This window comes from Leucopleurus acutus, assembly GCF_964270905.1.
Source record: "Leucopleurus acutus genome assembly, chromosome: 15".
Taxonomy (NCBI): Eukaryota; Metazoa; Chordata; class Mammalia; order Artiodactyla; family Delphinidae; genus Leucopleurus; species Leucopleurus acutus.
In genome coordinates, this window is record NC_139157.1 from 18,086,107 (window position 1) to 18,108,015 (window position 21,909).

The 21,909-nt window shown below is 34.7% G+C and overlaps 1 protein-coding gene across 4 annotated transcripts in view; it reads right to left on the reverse strand.

Moving 5' to 3' along the window:
• The window catches only part of STXBP5 (syntaxin binding protein 5), a 167,172-nt gene that overhangs the window by 35,903 nt on the left and 109,360 nt on the right, over positions 1-21,909 (reverse strand). For 2 of the 4 annotated variants that reach the window (XM_082855292.1, XM_082855295.1), the window contains 3 exons: positions 19,430-19,495; positions 14,914-14,973; positions 14,764-14,811 (listed from right to left, as the gene is read on the reverse strand). In XM_082855292.1, the coding sequence (XP_082711418.1) occupies positions 14,764-14,811; positions 14,914-14,973; positions 19,430-19,495 (174 nt within the window). The remainder of the gene's footprint in view (positions 1-14,763; positions 14,812-14,913; positions 14,974-19,429; positions 19,496-21,909) is intronic. The other 2 variants (XM_082855293.1, XM_082855294.1) reach the window with 2 other exon arrangements.

Genomic DNA, 21,909 nt, shown 5'->3' on the forward strand with positions numbered 1-21,909 from the left:
TAATCAAGTGCTTATAAATCTTGAATGTGCACACCAGTCACCTGGGTATCTTGTGAAATCAGATTCTTGCACTTCTAACAGGCTCCCAGGAGATGCTGCTGCTGCTGCTATGTGGACCACAGAGAGCATCAACGTCCCTAGACTAAAAGCAACTTCAGGATAGGGAACAAGACTAATTCATCAAACCCAGTACGTAGATACAGTAAGTCCACAGCGAACATTTCTTGAAGAAGCTTCAACATCTAGTTTGTAAAATGTGGAAGTGTAAAGTACGGTGGTTAGGACTGGATTTGGAATCAGACCAAATATGAGTTTATATCTAATTCAACCAACTACTAGGTGTGTGACCTTAGGCCAATCACTTTGCCTCTCTAAACCTTAAATTTCCTCATCTGTAAAATGGGAATAGATATTAATGACAATTTCATAGTTGTGAAGATTATATAAGATGACATAAGCAAAACATTAGGCATAATACCTTACACACAGTGTGGATTTGATAAACGTTATTATTTATGAATAATAAACAAATAAAATGACTTTTTCATAAACTGTAAAATGTTACACAGATGAGCTATTAATATGCTTGTAAACAACCCAATATTTCTTTATTCTAATTCTATGGTAATATTCCAATTAACTAAAACAAGAAAATGGAAAAAGACTTTTAGGATATAAATATAGAATGGCATGCACAACTATAAGCTCAACCTCTTTTTCAGTTCATTTCAAAAACTAAGTTCTATATCTAAACATAAGAAGTGAAATAAACCTGAGTAATTCATAAGATATTTTTATGGGGAAGCGGTGGAGGGGGAAAAAGATTTAATTCCTTGGCATTTCCTGTGTAATTTATATTTATGCCTTCAGGTTCCATAGCCCTTTCTTCTGTAGTCTCCATCTAGTGATACTAAACCCATCTGATGAACTGATCATATAGTTTCAGATACTGAACTCTTCAGTACTAGTATTTCACTTTGTTATAAAGTTTTAATTTTCTGCTGATATTCTCCATCTGTTCACTCACTATGACCATGTTCCCATTTCAGTACCTGAACATATAATATTATAGCAGCTGCTTTAAAACTCTTGGCTGCTAATTTCAACATCTAGTCATCTTATAGTCTGTTTCTACTGATTTTTTAAATTCTTAATTATGGGTCATATTTTCTCATGATTTTGAATTTTTATTTCACTTGTCTAGGAACTATTGATTGAATGTGGACATATGTTTTGACTGAATAGTAGATAATATGTTGAAGGGAGCCTGGATTATACCATCAACCTTAACTGGTGTTGAGTTTTGTTCTGCCATGCAGTTAAATTACTGGTGGATAACAAGCTTGGTTTTATTCTTTGTTAGGGTGGGTCTATTTCAGTTAGAACTTTGTTCTAGGGTATGGCTCTTATGCTAAGAACTGATCCTTACTCTTCAAGAGTGGCCTTGCTGGGATATAAACAGAATGAATGAGGTGCTCAGCAAGGTCTCACTACTTCTACTCCCAGCATCCCATGACCTCTGATATCACTGGCCAGCTCTCAGCCTCACAGCAGGTGGTTGTTAAGTAGGCCTACTGAAGTCTTGACCAGCTCGTATGTGGCCCAGCCCTAAGGCAAGGACCTGCATTGAATCTCCACAGGGAGTCTAGGAATCCCCCTTGAAGCAGTTCCTTTTTCTGTAGTGCCCTCCCTCACAAATTCCAGTCACTTTAGAAGCCCAGAACTCCAACTTCTTCCTCCTTAGCTTAATGAGACTGCAACTCCACTTGGGTTCTAATCACTGTGCACTGCAACAGGAAAAGTATTCTCTGGCAGAGAACTGTTTTTCACCTCATGTTTTTTCTTTCTCTTGAGGATGACAGTCCAGGACTGCTCAATGCCTGGCAATAAGAGCCTCATGTATTTTGACTAGTTTTACTGTTGTCTTCTGTGAGAGGCTAAGTTCCAAACCCAAGGTCTAAAGTTGAAATTTAGGCTAAATGTTTCTATCTTTCAGTTTTTGTTACTACTTCAGAGGAATATCCTTGTTTTCAGGTCTGTTTAATCAACCTCCTTGGTGGCAGGTCCAGGAGAGGCAGATCCACTTCTGGAGAACCTCTAGTTAGTCCTCCTGGCTTATAAACTGTACTCTGGTTGTAATTTTGTGAGGAAGCAGTTGCAGACTTTATCCAGCATTTTCTGAAGCTCATATTTTTACTTCTCAGGAGTCTCAGAAGCCCTTGCAACACAATTACCTTGTCACCTGATTTCACCACACTGAAAAAGAAACTTCTGCTCATGCTTTGAAGTTACTCAGCTTCCACTGAGGTTTTCAAACTGAAAACATATGATCTGAATGAGTTCTTGGAAGGCAAATTGCCTGTTTTTCTCTTCTTTATCTGTGTATTCTTCAACTCTTGCCCTGGTACCCAGTATCTTCCTTGCTTTGAAATCCTCTGTCACTAGAAACTATAAAATAGCTCTCTTTTTCTATGCCTTTGTCCACAGCTGAAACAATGGGAATGACAGTAAAGAAGTTTCTTCAGTCTGAAGAAAACTGGAGTCAAAGATGGATCTCAGCAGGCTGTTAACCTGAGTGTTTGCTCTCTCTTCTTATAAACCAGAATGAGAATATCAAGCTGGCTCGCTGAATAAGCAGTAAAGAGCTGCGTTTGATTGTAAAGAATAATGAAGTTACACTTAATCACAACAATCATGTCTGCAATGGTAGTTTCAACACCAAGGAAAGATGCATGATGTTCAAGAGAAGTAAATCTTAAGGCAAGGGGACTGCATGGGCCATTATACCATAGATGACAGTTCCCTCACGGTTGATGCTTTTTAGTTCTTTGCAAAGAGAAGTTTCTCAATTATAGAGATTCTTACCACTTCTCTGAAATTAAACAGATGCTTTGAAATTTTCCTTTAGCTTTTCTACCCACTGTGTTCTTATTCTTCTAAGGAAGGTTTTTTAAAGGAAAACAGAACTATGACTTTTATATTAAACAATGTACCAACAATAAAAGGTAAAATGACTTCTTCTTATGACAGTATGAAGAAGATGCCAAAAAAGCAAATGGATCTTTGTTTACATCGAGAGCAGTTCAATAGTTAGAATAAAGTGACAATATCACTTTTCTCACCTGCAGAGATACAATGCAACTCTTTTCATGGATAATGTCGAAATGTATGCATATTAAATAAAAGCAATCAGAATAATTAAAAAAAAAAGACTAAAAATCAGCTTGTAGGATAGAGCAAGCAATCCAAGGGGGGGGAAGTGGGACCAAGAAGTAGAAACTCTCCTATCACACACTATTTTAATAGTCATTTGAACTAATAATGTCAGTTTCTACCTCCCATCCTAGAATATAAATTCTATGAATTTGGGAACAGAATTTATTTTGCAAATTACTGTATCTATGCATGTGTCTAGCACTTAATGTGTATGTTCAATAAACATGGCAATGAATGAAAATAAACAAAAACTGTTAGAATTTTTAGAAAGAAGCTGAATTTCTTCATGAAGTGAAAAAGAGAGAAAAAGGGGACAAATTAAATACAGGCTTATTAATCAAAAGGACAACTTTTGGAAATACAAAACACTTATCCATTACCTAAGATGAAGGAGAAACTTTAAAAAGATACTAATACCTGTCTGGTAAAGATCTGGCTATGACAAGTTCTCTTAATTCTTGAACTCCTAGAGCTTTTGTCTTCATTATTTTTCCTGTCTCTACGTACTTTCCACAAACTCATAAAACTTAACGTCTAGGATATCACCATAATCAAAAACATCTCAAAGCATTTCCTATAGAAGGTAGTAAATAAACGTAACATAGTAAGTGCTGCGTGCTGAATTATTCCCCCCGAATTCATACGTTGAAGCCTTACCCCTTACTAACTCACAATACGACCTATTTGGAGATAGGACCTTTAAAGAGGCGACCTTTAAAGGTGCACGTGGCTAGAAGAACAGACTATGTGAGGACACAGAAAGAAGGCAACCATCTGTAAACCAAGGAGAGAGGCCTCAGAAAGAAAAAAAAAACCTGTCAATGCCTTGATCTTGGACTTCTAGCCTCTAGAACTATTCTAAAGAAAGTAAATTTCTATTATTTAAGAGACCCAGTTTGCAGTATTTTCAGATGGCAACTATAGCAAATAAATACAATAAGTAATGACAGAAAATAAATTGCCACATCAATAGTTCTGTTCAAACGATAGTTGATGAAAAACTATTTCAGTAACGTAACTTTAATTTGGACTAATTTTCTTTATGTTAGGAAGCAAACAGCAACTTATTTCTAGAAAGATCACTGGGTATCCTTCTAATGTAAGAAAAAGATGATTCTATAGAGAGACGCATACACAGTAAGTACCGGTAATAAAACGAACAGACTTTGCTGAGCAGATTTTATTATGAAATTTGACAGAAAATACACTAAGAAATAGAATTAGAGTTTGAGTACACAATATGCCATACTCTTCGGATTTTAGTCATCCTGAAAAAGAAAAAAGAATTCATTTAGAGGAATCCCTACTTGTATAATGGTTTTAAAATACCTGTCTGAAATTTCATTCTTGACAATTAAGAGTAAGTAATACGCTTTTTTCAAAAGAATGAAAAGAACTGAGGACAGTCTCAGAGACCTCTGGGACAACATTAAATGCACCAACATTCGAATTATAAGGGTTCCAGAAGAAGAAGAGAAAAAGAAAGGGACTGAGAAAATATTTGAAGAGATTATAGTTGAAAACTTCCCTAATATGGGAAAAGGAATAGTCAATCAAGTCCAGGAAGCACACAGAGTCCCATACAGGATAAATACAAGGAGAAATACACCAAGACACATATTAATCAAACTGTCAAAAATTAAATACAAAGAAAACATATTAAAAGCAGCAAGGGAAAAACAACAAATAAAACACAAGGGAATCCCCATAAGGTTAACCACTGATCTTTCAGCAGAAACTCTGCAAGCCAGAAGGGACTGGCAGGACATATTGAAAGTGATGAAGGAGAAAAACCGGCAACCAAGATTACTCTACCCAGCAAGGATCTCATTCAGATTTGATGGAGAAATTAAAACCTTTACAGACAAGCAAAAGCTGAGACAGTTCAGCACCACCAAACCAGTTTTACAACAACTGCTAAAGGAACTTCTCTAGGCAAGAAACACAAGAGAAGGAAAAGACCTACAATAACGAACCCAAAACAATTAAGAAAATGGGAATAGGAACATACATATCGATAATTACCTTCAATGTAAATGGACTAAATGTTCCCACCAAAAGACACAGACTGGCTGAATGGATACAAAAACAAGACCCATATATTTGCTGTCTACAAGAGACCCACTTCAGACCTAGAGACACATACAGACTGAAAGTGAGGGGATGGAAAAAGATATTCCATGTAAATGGAAATCAAAAGAAAGCTGGAGTAGCAATTCTCATATCAGACAAAATAGACTTTAAAATAAAGACTATTAGAAGAGACACAGATGGACACTACATAATGATCAAGGGATCGATCCAAGAAGAAGATATAACAATTGTAAATATTTATGCACCCAACATAGGAGCACCTCAATACATAAGGCAAATACTAACAGCCATAAAAGGGGAAATTGACAGTAACATATTCATAGTAGGGGACTTTAACACCCCACTTTCACCAATGGACAGATCATCCAAAATGAAAATAAATAAGGAAACACAAGCTTTAAATGATACATTAAACAAGATGGACTTAATTGATATTCATAGGACATTCCACCCAAAAACAACAGAATACACATTTTTCTCAAGTGCTCATGGAACATTCTCCAGGAAGATCATATCTTGGGTCACAAATCAAGGCTTCGTAAATTTAAGAAAACTGAAATTGTATCAAGTATCTTTTCCGACCACAACGCTATGAGACTAGATATCAATTACAGGAAAAGATCTGTAAAAAATACAAACACATGGAGGCTAAACAATACACTACTTAATAACGAAGTGATCACTGAAGAAATCAAAGAGAAAATCGAAAAATACCTAGAAACAAATGACAATGGAGACACGATGACCCAAAACCTATGGGATGCAGCAAAAGCAGTTCTCAGAGGGAAGTTTATAGCAATACAATCCTATCTTAAGAAACAGGAAACGTCTCGAATAAACAACCTAACCTTGCACTTAAAGCAATTAGAGAAAGAAGAACAAAAAAAACCCCAAAGTTAGCAGAAGGAAAGAAATCATAAAGATCAGATCAGAAATAAATGAAAAAGAAATGAAGGAAACGATAGCAAAGATCAATAAAACTAAAAGCTGGTTCTTTGAGAAGATAAACAAAATTGATAAACCATTAGCCAGACTCATCAAGAAAAAAAGGGAGAAGACTCAAATCAATAGAATTAGAAATGAAAAAGGAGAAATAACAACTGACACTGCAGAAATACAAAAGATCATGAGAGATTACTACAAGCAACTCTATGCCAATAAAATGGACAACTTAGAAGAAATGGACAAATTCTTAGAAATGCACAACCTGCCAAGACTGAATCAGGAAGAAATAGAAAATATGAACAGACCGACCACAAGCACTGAAATTGAAACTGCGATTAAAAATCTTCCAACAAACAAAGGCCCAGGACCAGATGGCTTCACATGCGAATTCATTTAGAGAAGAGCTAACACCTATCCTTCTCAAACTCTTCCAAAATATAGCAGAGGGAGGAACACTCCCAAACTCATTCTACGAGGCCACCATCACCTTGATACCAAAACCAGACAAGGATGTCACAAAGAAAGAAAACTACAGACCAATATCACTGATGAACATAGATGCAAAAATCCTCAACAAAATACTAGCAAACAGAATCCAACAGCACATTAAAAGGATCATACACCATAATCAAGGGATTTATTCCAGGAATGCAAGGATTCTTCAATATAGGCAAATCAATCAATCTGATACACCATATTAACAAATTGAAGGAGAAAAACCATATGACCATCTCAATAGATGCAGAGAAAGCTTTTGACAAAATTTAACACCCATTTATGATAAAAATCCTGCAGAAAGAAGGCATAGAGGGAACTTTCCTCAACATAATAAAGGCCATATATGACAAACCCACAGCTAACATTGTCCTCAATGGTGAAAAACTGAAAGCATTTCCACTAAGATCAGGAACAAGACAAGGTTGCCCACTCTCACCACTCTTATTCAACATAGTTCTGGAAGTTTTAGCCACAGCAATCAGAGAAGAAAAGGAAATAAAAGGAATCCAAATTGGAAAAGAAGAAGTAAAGCTGTCACTGTTTGCAGATGACGTGATACTATACATAGAAATCCTAAAGATGCTACCAGAAAACTACTAGAGCTAATCAATGAATTTGGTAAAGTAGCAGGATACAAAATTAATGCACAGAAATCTCTGGCATTCCTATACACTAATGAGGAAAAATCTGAAAGTGAAATCAAGAAAACACTCCCATTTACCACTGCAACAAAATGAATAAAATATATAGGAATAAACCTACCTAAGGAGACAAAAGACCTGTATGCAGAAAATTATAAGACACTGATGAAAGAAATTAAAGATGATACAAATAGATGGAGAGATATACCATGTTCTTGGATTGGAAGAATCAACATTGTGAAAATGACTCTACTACCCAAAGCAATCTACAGATTCAATGCAATCCCTATCAAACTACCACTGGTATTTTTCACAGAACTAGAACAAAAAATTTCACACATGTATGGAAACACAAAAGACCCCGAATAGCCAAAGCAATCTTGAGAACGAAAAATGGAGCTGGAGGAATCAGGCTCCCTGACTTCAGACTATACTACAAAGCTACAGTAATCAACACAGTATGGTACTGGCACAAAAACAGAAATATAGATAAATGAAACAGGATAGAAAGCCCAGAGATAAACCCACGCACATATGGTCACCTTATCTTTGATAAAGGAGGCAGGAATGTACAGTGGAGAAAGGACAGCCTCTTCAATAAGTGGTGCTGGGCAGGGAGATCAGCTCGGTGCTTTGTGACTGCCTGGAGGGGTGTGATAGGGAGGGTGGGAGGGAGGGAGACGCAAGAGGGAAGAGATATGGGAGCATATGTATATGTATAACTGATTCATTTTGTTATAAAGCAGAAACTAACACACCATTGTAAAGCAATTATACCCCAATAAAGATGTTAAAAAAAAAAAAGTGGTGCTGGGAAAACTGGACAGGTACATGTAAAAGTATGAGATTAGATCACTCCCTAACACCATACACAAAAATAAACTCAAAATGGATTAAAGACCTAAATGTAAGGCCAGACACTATCAAACTCTTAGAGGAAAACCTAGGCAGAACACTCTATGACATAAATCACAGCAAGATCTTTTTTGACCCACCTCCTAGAGAAATGGAAATAAAACAAAAATAAACAAATGGGACCGAATGAAACTTAAAAGCTTTTGCACAGCAAAGGAAACCATAAACAAGACCAAAAGACAACCCTCAGAATGGGAAAAAATATTTGCAAATGAAGCAACTGACAAAGGATTAATCTCCAAAATTTACAAGCAGCTCATGCAGCTCAATAACAAAAAAAACAAACAACCCAATCCAAAAATGGGCAGAAGACCTAAACAGACATTTCTCCAAAGAAGATATACAGACTGCCAACAAACATATGAAAGAATGCTCAACATCACTAATCATTAGAGAAATGCAAATCAAAACTACAATGAGATATCATCTCACACCAGTCAGAATGGCCATCATCAAAAAATCTAGAAACAATAAATGCTGGAGAGGGTGTGGAGAAAAGGGAACCCTCTTGCACTGTTGGTGGGAATGTAAATTGATACAGTCACTGTGGAGAACAGTATGGAGGTTCCTTAAAAAACTACAAATAGAACTACCATACGACACAGCAATCTCACTACTGGGCATATACCCTGAGAAAACCATAATTCAAAAAGAGTCATGTACCCAAATGTTTATTGCAGAGATGGAAACAACCTAAGTGTCCATCATCGGATGAATGGATAAAGAAGATGTGGCACATATATACAATGGAATATTACTCAGCCATAAAAAGAAACCAAATTGAGCTATTTGTAATGAAGTGGATAGATCTAGAGTCTGTCATACAGAGTGAAGTAAATCAGAAAGAGAAAGACAAGTACCGTATGCTAACACATATATATGGAATTTAAGAAAAAATAAATGTCATGAAGAACCTAGGGGTAAGACAGGAATAAAGACACAGACGTAGTAGAGAATGGACTTGAGGATATGGGGAGGGGGAAGGGTAAGCTGTGACAAAGCGAGAGAGGCATGGACATATATACACTACCAAACGTAAGGTAGATAGCTAGTGGGAAGCAGCCACATAGCACAGGGAGATCAGCTAGGTAATTTGTGACCACCTAGAGGGGTGGGATAGGGAGGGTGGGAGGGAGGGAGACGGAAGAGGGAAGAGATATGGGAACATATGTATATGTATAACTTATTCAGTTTGTTATAAAGCAGAAACTAACACACCATTGTAAAGCAATTATACTCCAATTAAGATGTAAAAAAAAAAAAAGTAAGTAATACGCTTTTTTCAAAGTGGAAAATATTAAAGTTACCTGTAAAAACGGTATTACTGCACACTTGACTCATCTTCTCTTTCAAGATGAGCTTCTGTTCTTTCAGTAGCCACATTGTGGATTAAATGTAAAGATGAACTTCTATAGATGTAGCAGCCACATTTTGGGTTGAATATTGGGGAATATAAACTAGAAATATCAGTACTAATTTGTTTTATAATGAATTAGAATAATTTTAAAACTTAAAATTCTATTTAATTTCATACAAACCTTTTCAAATTCATATGGCGAACTCCAAATAAACCTCTGAGAACTTATTTTTCGAATTGTAAATATAAAAGAATTGGGAAGACAGCACAAGAAGAGACCATACGCTATGAGAGCAGTGACATGGTACAGTGTATAGTGAACAGACCGGGATTCTTATCTTGACTAAGTCATGATCATGGGATATTTCTTTGGATAGGCTCAATTTTTTTTCTTGAAAAATAAAGGGGCTTGAGCTGCTTTAAAACTGTAGGATTTAATAAGTTAGTGATTTAGAATATAATGGTTCAGAACAGATTTAAGTTTGTTAGAACACTTTAATATAAAAAAGGGATCATTGGGACTCATGTATAGGAGAACTCATGAAAACAGCACTTGGACATTATCTTCATTTAAGTAGACTTCAAAAATTACTTCAGTTTTTGCTAAGAAAGAAAATTAATTATTCCCCAAGTAACTGCTAATTCAAACATTTGAGACATAAAAAGGGCCCTGGAGGTATTATCCTTCCTATATTAATAAATATCATACGACAAATATCTAGTATAATATCTAGAACTTAGGAGGTGTCCATTAAATAGAGCTACTGGGATGGGATGAATTGGGAGATTGGAATTGACATATATACACTACTATGTATAAAACAGATAACTAATGAGAACTGCTGTATAGCACAGGGAACCCTACTTAATGCTCTCTGATGACCTAAATGGGAAGGAAATCCAGAAAAGAGGGGATACATATATACGTATGGCTGATTCACTTCGCTGTGCAGCAGAAGCTAGCACAGCACTGTAAAGCAACTACACCCCAATTAAGAAAAAATAGAGCTATTCTGTTTGTTTTGGCACAGCACTAATTAAGTCACCATACTTTTGAATCTTTATTCTTTCATCTCCAGTATTATTTCCCCCTCACAGTTTCATGTAATCATTCCTTCTATATGAAAATTAGTAATAAAATGGGGCATGGGCAGGGTTGTAGACTATAGAATCCAGCTAGAAATCTACTTTCAGACTGAAATAGACTCATAATGAAATAGAATGATCTTTAGAGAAGTTTAATCGTGTAATTTCAAGATCTACCAAACAATGCTAACATCTGGACCATATTTTATTCATATCATGAAAAATTTGTTTAATAGTTTAACAAAGATACATATTTTAGGACTATTTTTATATAAACTTACAATAATAAAAAGCTTTATATATTTCTGAAATTTTATAAAATATAAATAATGAACAAATAAAAAATTGATAAGCAATCTTATTTTCTAAATGATTTACAGAAATTGCTAACTAACTACAGGAAAGTTATTGATTTTGGAAATGTTGGCCATTAAGATTTTACTAACAAAAATTATTCATAAGGTATGAACAGGCAAAAAAAATCACTATATGTGTATTACATGCATAGGGATGCTGCAGTTGCATTATACTATGCTATATTTTTACTGTTAAATTCACAAGACTAAAGTTATGTCTTTTTAGGCTGCTATTCTTATGCACGAACAATGAAGTCATTGTCAGTATCGTTTACCTGAGTTAGCTGTTGGTCAGGAAACAAACAATGAAGCCAGGCTTTGGGTAGATGGGTTCGGGAACCCTACTGTCCACTCTATTTACTTTCACTTGAGTCTGCTCTTTGAGGAAGGTAGACTTCCAGGCACTGCATATTATATTTGCGTGATGGGTACCATGATGGCCCCCATGACCTAGTGCCTGGACAGAATTTAACATGAGCCACCTTTTTTCCAGGTTACCATGTAGATAGAACAGGGTCAGAGCCAGATTATCTAGTTTCAAATCACACAACAGATTTGTTTTTGAATCCTTACAGCCTTCAGTAAATCTTCTTAAGAGGTAATACAGGATATTGTTGAAGAGGACAAACAGTGGAGTTGGACAAGCTCAGTATAAATCATGGCTCTGACATTTGCTAGCTGTGTAACCAATAGATACTCTACATACTCTTTAACTCTTAGTGTCCTCATCTGTTAAACAGGGAAATAACAGTAAGTAGCTAACTGAGGTTACTGAGTGGATTAAATAAGAAAAAAATATTTATAAATGGTTGCTACAGTGTGCTAGGAAAATTGTAATTGTTAAGTATATTTTTAAAAAATTGTTACTGTCTCAGCTATTTCAGCTGTCCTGTCAGGCAGCAAAAAACAGTTGATTTTCCACGGTTGGGTCAGATTGTTAAAGTGAGAATGACATCCTGTACACCCCCTGGCCCCATCCTCTCTGATATGACACAAGCAGCAGTTACTTTCAAAGTGTAAGTGAAACTTAGGGACAAAACTTCAGAGCCAATACATTCTGTCAGCCTTCCACATAAGGTCGTTCTTTCACCAGTGATGATCTTGGAGGTTCGAGGCTTAATTCTTATGCCTTCCCTTATTAGGCCACAGCATAACTGCCTAAGCTAAAGCAATAAATGTCTGTAGATTGAAGAAGAACAAGGTGATAATTTTATGAGGGTCAGGATCCTTTAGAGCAAGTATGGGATTGGATGATAGGGAACGTAGTGAGGTCAGAACGCTCAAGGAGTCCTAGCACATTTGATACTATTAAGCTTTAAGTATTGACAGAAAAAGAGAGAGGTCTTTAGGAGATTTTATGAATTTTTTCCCAATGTTTCATTGACATTTTATGTGTTTTTCAGTAGCATATTTTATGCTAAGTCTTACTACGAAACTAGACACTAATGTAGGGAGATAAACTGTTTTTTTTTTTAAACTGAAAAAACTTTACTATCTAAAATGGCATAGTCTCCATCTGAATGAAGAAAAAATTGAGAAGTAAGCTTGCCTTCTATATACCTTGGGATATATGTTGGAATTAAAAAACTACCAGTTATAAAGTAAGTCAGTCACAGGGATGTAATGTATAGCACAGGGAATACAGTCACAAATACTATAACTTTGTATGGTAGGTAATGTATAAAAATACTGAATCACTATGTTGTACACCTGAACCTATTATAATATTGTTAAGTCAATTATACTTCAAAAAAAATACTGAAAGATTCCAACTGAAAACAATTAAAATTATATATAAAATAGGAGATATAAAAGTGGTTTCTGGAGATGAAAAATAATTATTTATAACTGTATAGCTAACATAAGTTTGAAAAGTTGAATAAAGTTAATGTTTCCCCAAAAATATAACTACAGAAAGTGGCATGACAAAAAAACTTGCTGGTAACATTCTTGCTTTCTTTTTTATGTTACCAAAGAACTATCCTTCCAATAATGTTCTCAGTCCTAAGAAATTTATTAAAGTCTTTCAAATAATCACACTCAGATATTCCATGTTTCATATTCTATTCATAACCCAGAAAAAAAAGGAAAGTGAGTCAAAACATTTAACAAAGCAAACATAACCCCAGGATCGAAAATCAAATAGATAAATTATTTGAAAAATTTAATTATGTACAAAGTAACTTTCATGCAAGGTAAAATTCCTAGGTAATTAAATTCTACAAGTTCTTTGATAAATTATACATAGAAAAGTCCCTTCTAACTTTTTACATTACATGACAGTAAAAGAACCTCTAAAGTACTATTAAGATAGTATATACTAAAAAGGAAATTGGTTGAAAAAGAAGTATGCAGTAGTGCTCGTAGATAATGAAAGTGATTTAAATGTTACCAAATGATTCACTAAAGTACCACAAATACAAACAGATAAATAATTGATATTCCATAAATGAAGAGCCCTTTGCCCAAGAATAAACCGCGTTATTCAGAAAATGACCAGAGGTGCTAAAAGTCTGCCAATGTTAATATGACTAAACAGGGTTCAATTTACAACATGCCAACAATATGGATGCTACTTCTAAGAATTTTAGAAATTTACCACATATTAAACTTCATCAGTTGAAAAAATGTAAATCTATTCCAGCTGCCTAGAAATTCATCTAATTTAAGACAATTCAATGAATTGTGGGAGTTTCGGGGGAAATAAGTAATATGTTAACAGTGTAATAAATTTTTGGATTTACATCAAAGATTAAACGTATTCTCTTTTAGTAAAATGGTGTTTCTCAGGCTTGTAAAAATCTTCAGACAGGGCTTCCCTGGTGGCGCAGTGGTTGGGAGTCCGCCTGCCGATGCAGGGGACACGGGTTCGTGCCCCGGTCCAGGAGGATCCCACATGCCGCGGAGCGGCTACGCCCGTGGGCCATGGCCGCTGAGCCTGTGCGTCCGGAGCCTGTGCTCCACAACAAGAGAGGCCACAACAGTGAGAGGCCCGCGTACCACACACACACACACACAAAAATCCTCAGACAAAATTCAAATTTTTATGACTAAAAAACCCTAGTTTGATTATGTCCCTAAAGTTTAATTATATATTTTATCCCCCGGTTTGAAACTCTGAAAATCTTGGACTGAGTAATTAATTTCAAAGTAGCACTCATTTTTACTTGGGGGGAAGGAGTGGTAGAAAATTCCCATTTAACCCAAGGGTAGTACAGATTACGGACTACAAGTCAATATTTTAAAGAACCACTTCCTTGAAATCTGGAGTCTGGATAATGTGAGGATAGAAGACAGGTAGGAAAAAATACAAGTAAAACTATAAAGAAAAAAATTTCAAAACTTTGGAGTGTAAAACTGCACTACATATGGCATAAATTGAACCCTGCTTTATTTTAAAATAAAGCAAAAATAAAAATTAATAGAACAATTCTCACTGTTAAGTCAGAGGAAGAACTGCAACCCCAGTTTAACTGATTTTTAATAATTATTGCCCCAATGAGTTTAGAAGAAACACAGCCCAGGAGATGATTGTTTAGCATAGGAATAACAAATTAATATATACAAAATGCAATGCATTAGATAATTTTCTGGTATTGAGTTAGCATTGCAAATAGCAAGGATTAGAAACAAAATAGAAATGTCTATTTCCTACCTATATCACTGGCTACCATCTTGGAAAACTTTCTGCTTTTGATCTTCACTGAAAATAATATTTTGATACAAAATGTCAAAATCTATTCAAAGTAAACTACATGAATTAAATGTAATTAAAAGAAAATACTGTAAAATAAAGATACTATACCCTTTTCTATAAAATTATTCACTTTTTGTTGATCATCTGAATTGTGTGGTGATGAAGAACCTACACAAATGAAGACAATGGAAGGAACAGGCACACAGTCAGTCACAAACGCTGAGTTGTCACAGGGAAAAGTACAAACAAAGTAATCTGGTAACCCTTAAAACAAGTTCCCATACTACTGGCCAGAAGAAAATATCATGTATATAGTTAATAATAATTCTTATAATATTACAGTAAGAACAGCAATCAGTAGTGCATTATCTTTCGTCGACCAATCTCTAGTATGTATAAATATTAACCCTAATGTATAATAATTTTTCCAAAAGTTACAACCATTTGGCAAAATCTTGGTATATATTATAAGTTAGAGAACAGATAAAGAAAAATATAAGAAGTTATCTGTTTCTGAAAGAAAACATAAAAATTCTTGATATTAGTTAACCGAATAAGGTTTATCTAGTAGCACTTAGAGTCCTGTATAAGTACTATACTGGTAAAGTTTATTTTAGAGTTAGCTTTCTAGATACAAACTTTAAAATCATATATAAATTCTACTAGTACCATAGAGGTCTTTAAAATACTGAGGATGATACTTATAATTTTAGATATGTTCAAATATTTACTTAAATTTAATGAGGTAAGAAATATTTTATTTCAACTGTGACTTTCAATACGTTTATCTAATATTTTTATAATTAAGATTTTAGTCCTTTCTCCTTAAAAAGGTGTTCCTAATTTTCATTGTATTTCTTTAATTTCTAACACAAACTTTTTATTATAAAGGGAATCCTAAGTAGTGTTTTAGTTGACTTTATTATTAGAGTCAAACTACCTATCTTTGTAACACATTTCAAATGATATCTCACCCATTAAAATTTTCACCATCTCCCCAGCTATAAATCACCTCCCCTTCTTTGAATTCCTGTAAAAGTTCACCTGTTACTTCTCTTATGTTAATCACTTAACGCCTTATATTTTAAGTTTACATACACCTGACCTTTCCCACTGAACTGAACTGAGAAGCTGGGACTCTATGTGATTGGTATTTGCATCTCTTTTGGATTCAGTGGAGTGCTCTTCATGTAGGAATCTCTAAGTAAACATTTGCTGAACGAATATAGCTTTTCTGCTAGAAGTGACTATCTAGAACATAACTGGAAGTAAATAAAATGGTTTTTCTATGCTGATTCCTTTTTTTATCCCAGTGAAACTACTGAGCCTTCACAAATAAGGTCAAAATTTGACCTTCCCCCACAAAATCGTACTTTCTTTCTGTGGCCAGGTGGAAAACATCTTTGAAGTCTCTTCTCAGACCAAGTAAAGCCTGTCAACATTGGCAGGATCCGATTACTTCTAAAACAGTCTTATAAAAATTCCTCTTTTAAAATGATGTTATTTTTGCTAAATAGCATTTATAGATCCTCATAAATCCTACATCAAAAAATATGACATAAGTAACACTGAGCTCAGCAACATTTTCAGGAATAGAAATAGGGTACACTCCTTTTTCACATAATATAATTCAGATTCAAAGAAGATAATGGTTATGACAAGATGTTACATATACTTTAAAATATTATTCATCTCTGATACTACATAACCACATGGATGTACAAATATTTATTAACACTTGTTTTATTTGATATATTTCATATCAGACTAATAGCAAGATAGCATATCTGAACACGAATATAAAATTATAAAAATGCCCAGTATTTCTAACATAAAAATAGGCAACATAAGCCGTAAATGTGAATAAAAGAAGCAGATATATTTTTCCTTGAACTGAAAATGCCTACTACCAGTTGTCATAACTTTTGTGACAGCTCATGAAAAAGTTCCAAAAATGTTTTTAGCATTTCCTACTTGAATATATTTTAAAATTCAGATTAAATAAACACAGAAAATACACACAGATTTTGTTTTTTTCTAGGGTACACAGAAACTCCTGAGGGCACCATCTCATGGTATGTGGCCTTGGGTTTTCTTCAATTTGAAATGTATATATCCATATACACACATACATACATACATACACACACACATAAATTTTGGAAGCAGCACTAAAATATATCCCAACATTAGAGAAGTGCTCAGTGAAGCAATCTGAGTTCTTGGAAATAAAGATCAAATGAAGACGGCAGAAATAATTTTCTATGTTAATTCAGGATGGCAGAATTAATTTTCTATTTCAGAAAGATTGTTGGTTTATTTAAAGATAAATGGAAAGGGAAAACTATATTCATAACTTGGATTTTCTCAGGATGATTTTTGAGTAGAGCTTTGATATCAGCTGGCTAAACTGTTCAGATCACAAATCTTGATTACGGGTTTTAAAAGCTTTTCAGAAAAGTTTCTCTTCAATTATACGTATTATTTCAAATGAACATATTGGTTTTGATAAAGGGCATATGGTTACTTTTCATTTTTATAATAGAGGTCCTCTTCTTAGTATGTATTAGGAATTCAGTTGAACTCCCAACCCACTTTTTATACATTTCTTCTCTCATAAACACAAACATTGTTTTCTAGCAACTATTTCCAGAGCTTTATTTTAGTTTCTATGGTAGTTCTTAGTACTTATGCATGACTGACATCCATCTCCCGGTATATGAAACATGTTTTAGGTACAACTGTTGTCTACCAAAGTGTGGACTGTTTTTTGTAAAAGCAGTCTTTTCTGCTATGCATGAATGAATATAACTCTTCAGATAACTCTTCGCTCTTTCAGAGCATAATCAAAGACTAAACTAAATAAACTAAGAGGTTATATCTAAAGATGAGAATTTGTGATTTATCAGTGATTTCTGAGGTCACAATTTTTCCTTTGTATTTAAAATTCACCTAAAAGGATGCCTGGTGTCATACATATTTCTGCACGTTAAAACTATATTTTCTTTTCATGTGAACCAAAGAGCACAGTATATTTGAAAATGTTGAATGATGTCTGAGTTTCTCTGGTACAAGAGAGAATCTGGAGGGTTTTTACCAGTATGCATCTTTTATATTTATCTATTGAATAATTATACTGAAGTGTACTTACATATTTATCTACAATTACCTCTCGTTGGGTTATCCCAAATTGCTAGAAATATACACCTATTAAAGTCTGACTTAGGGTGAAAAGGAGTATTATTTGGGCTGAATCTTGTTAAAACACATTTGATAGTCATTTAATATATTGAAAGACAATATATCACATGTCCAAGTTATCAAATGTGGCCTATAGTCTTAACATATTGACAAGTGCATTCATATGGCCTTTAGGGAAGGTGAGAACATCAGAATAGTACTGTATATGGTTGGAGGAAGAACAGTCATAATTAAGAGATATTATAATTCTAAATCATATTCAGAAATAACTCTAGTCCTGTGAGATGGGAAGTACGTATTGCTCCATATTACTTGTTCAATGTTATTCTACCAACGTTCAGGCTTAATATTAGGTGCTAATGATATGAGTGATTCCTGTATTCCACATGTTTTATGGGTGTAATGAGTGTACTTAAATACGAAATTTGAATATTAAGAAAACCAGAAGGTGCATGCATTTTAAGAAAAGAAATGATTAACTTGAGCAATATCAGGACAACGCAATTTTAAAAAGAAAACCTCACAAAAGTCCTATTGGTCCTAGATCCAACAGAATGGTAAACTGAAATATGAGGGAGTAAAGTAATATGCACCTCTCAATTTTCCCCATTCTTAAAATTATTTCTGATGTAGAACTACCTACGCAAGGATCAACATCTGTCTAAGAACAGTGTTACTTTCTGTTAAGAACAATCTTTCCAGTAGAAAGCTGATGAAAATCCCCAGCCAGAATGATTTAATAAATCTGTCAGTTAAAATTATGAAGTTAACCTTATTAAATTTTAGCAAAGTTTCAATCCACTAAAAAGCATAGTGAATTCAGGATCCTCTTAATTGTACGGGGACTCAAAAAGTAATGTTACTCTGAAATATTAATACATACATAGGTTACATAAGACTAATATACGGATAAGAAAGGACAAATGCTTTAATACAGCTATAAAATTATATCTCATATTACTTTGATCAAAATCAAATGTAACTAGTCTACAATTATTCTAACTGTCCACAGTCACCATTAGATAAGTGTTAAAAATCTTTCATAACATTTAGGTGAACATTATTCATGGATTAGAGCACTATTCTACCAGATGACTCCAGGCATGCTGACAGCAAAGACAAAAACTGTAGATGACGAAAACTTCGATCCAATGGTAAGAAGTAAAATACATTTTCCCAAAAAAGTGTAAATATTAGAAGCTAAGTAAACAGTTACATGACTCTTAACAGGTAGTAGCTGTAGATTTTTATCTAATGCATTTCTTTTCACTTAATGAGAATGCAAAGAATAGTTATGATTTTAAGAATAAATATGTGACACAGAAGTTCCCTGTAGGTGTGTTTTAAACGCTTATCTGTACAAATTTGACAAGCTGTATTTTTTGTAGAATTATAATTATTAATAAAATAAAAAGCAAATTACCAGAAGTTGGAGATTTGCAGCGATCTTCTGGAGCTACAGTCCCTTCACTAATATCGCACAGACCTGCTAAAAAACAAAACCAAAACCAAATCACACCACAAGTTTATGTAAGTGCAGTTTTACCTCCTATTTACAGTATGTATTTAATGACAGCCCATTAAAAAAAAAACCCCAGCAGGTTAGCAGACTACGCTGGCATTGATACTATGCTCATTAGTTTTGAGATCAGAATATAGGAGTATTCTGATATTAAAACACCTCAAACTAACACAGCAGTCATCAGTTAAACAAATAAGAAACAATTTCCAAAAGAGATAATTTGCTATTTTTAAGGGACATTAGATATAACACAGGATTTTGTTTAAAGTCGGCAATTTGAGGGCATATGACGTACATACTTCTTATTGGATTTCACTTGAAGGAGAATAAATACTTGGTAATAAATTTGGTGACTTTTACATCATAAGGACTCTCAACTCAAACCCCAAAGTGGTTTCCCCTAAGTATATCTCAAGTACCTCCCTTAAATATCACTGAATAATAATTAAGAAAATATTGTGTGCTTCCAAGTTTGCAATATTTAAAATAAAAGCATACCTTGTTTTACTGCACTTTTCACTTTGCTTGTATTGCATTTTTTTACAAATTGAAGGCTGTGGCGACCCTGCACTGAGAAAGCCTACAGCACCATTGTTTTCAACAGCGTTTACTCACTTCGTGTCTCTGTCACATCTCAGTAATTCTCATAATAATAATAAAAAAGTCTGAAATATTACATTTGTTATGGTGATCTGTGATCGGTGATCTTTGATGTTACTATTTTAATTGTTTTGGGGCACCATGAACCATGTTCATGTAAGATAGCAAACTCAGTTGATAAATGTGTGTGTTCTGACTGCTCCACTGACCTGCCCTTCCCTCATTCCTCTCCCTCTCCTAAGGCCTCCCTATTCCCTGAGACATAATATTGAAAGTAGATCAGTTGATAACCCTACAGTGACCTCTAAGTGTTCAAGTGAAAGGAAGAGTCAGTCGCTCCCCTTTCTCTTTAAATCCAAAATGAGAAATAATTAAGCTTGGTGAGGAAGGCATGTCAAAAGCCCAGACAGGCTCAAAGCTAGGCCTCTTGAGCCAAATAGTTAGCCAAGTTGTGACTGCAAAGGAAAAGTTCTTGAAGGAAGTTAGACGTGCTACGCCAGTGAACACATGCATGATAAAGTGAAACAGCCTTAATGTTGATATGGAGAAAGTTTCAGTGGTTTGGATAGAAGATCAAATCAGCCACCACATTCCCTTAATCCAAAACCTAATCCAGAGGAAGGCCCTAACTCTCTTCATTTCTATGAAGACTGAGAGAGGTGGGGAAGCTGCAGAAAAGTTTGAAGCTGGCAGAGGTTGCTTCATGACGTTTAAGGAAAGAAGCCCTCTCCATAACATAAAAGGGCAGAGTGAAGCAGCAAGGGCTGATGTAGAAGCTGCAGCAAGTTATCCAGAAGATCCAGTAAGATAATTAATGCGGGTGGCTATACCAGACAACAGATTTTCAATGTAACTGAAACAGGCTTCTGTTGGAAGATGCCATCTAGGACGTGCATAGCTAGAGAGGAGAAGTTAATGCCTGGCTTCAAAGCTTCAAAGGACAGGATGACTCTCTTGTTAGGGGTTATGCAGCTGGTGACTTGAAATTGAAGCCAATGCTCATTTACCATTCTGAAGAATCCTAGGAACCTTAAGAATTATGTTAAATCTACTCTGCCTATGCTCTATACATGGAACAACAAAGCCTGAATGACAATACTTCTGTTTATAACATGGCTTATGAAATCTTTTAAGCCCACTGTTGAGATCTACTGTTCAGAAAAAAAGATTCCTTTCAAAATATTACTACTTATTGACAATGTACCTGGTTACCCAAAAGCTCTGATGGAAATGTACTATGAGATTAATGTTGCTTTCATGGCTGCCAACACAACACCCGTTCTGCAGCTCATGGATCAAGGAGTAATTTCAACTTTCACATTTTATTATATTTCTTAAATAATATTATATATTTAAAAAATATATACTATATATATATACATTTTACATATATTTCTGTCATGTTGTAAGGCTATAGCTGCCATAGATAGCGATTCCTCTGATGGATTTGAGCAAAGTCAATTGAAAACCATATGGAAAGGATTCACCATTCTAGATACCATTAAGAACATTTGTGATTTCATGGGAAGAGGTTGAAATACCAACATTAACAGGAATTTGGAAGAAGTTGATTCCAACCCTCATGTTTGACTTTGAGAAGTTTAAGACTTTAGTGGAGGTAACTGCAGATGTGGTGGAAACAGCATGAGAACTAGAATTAGAAAGGGAGTCCGAAGATGGGACCGAATTGCTACAATCTCATGATAAAACTTTAACAGACGAGGAGCTGCTTCTTATGGATGAACAAAGAAACTGGTTTCTTGAGATGAAATCTACCCCTG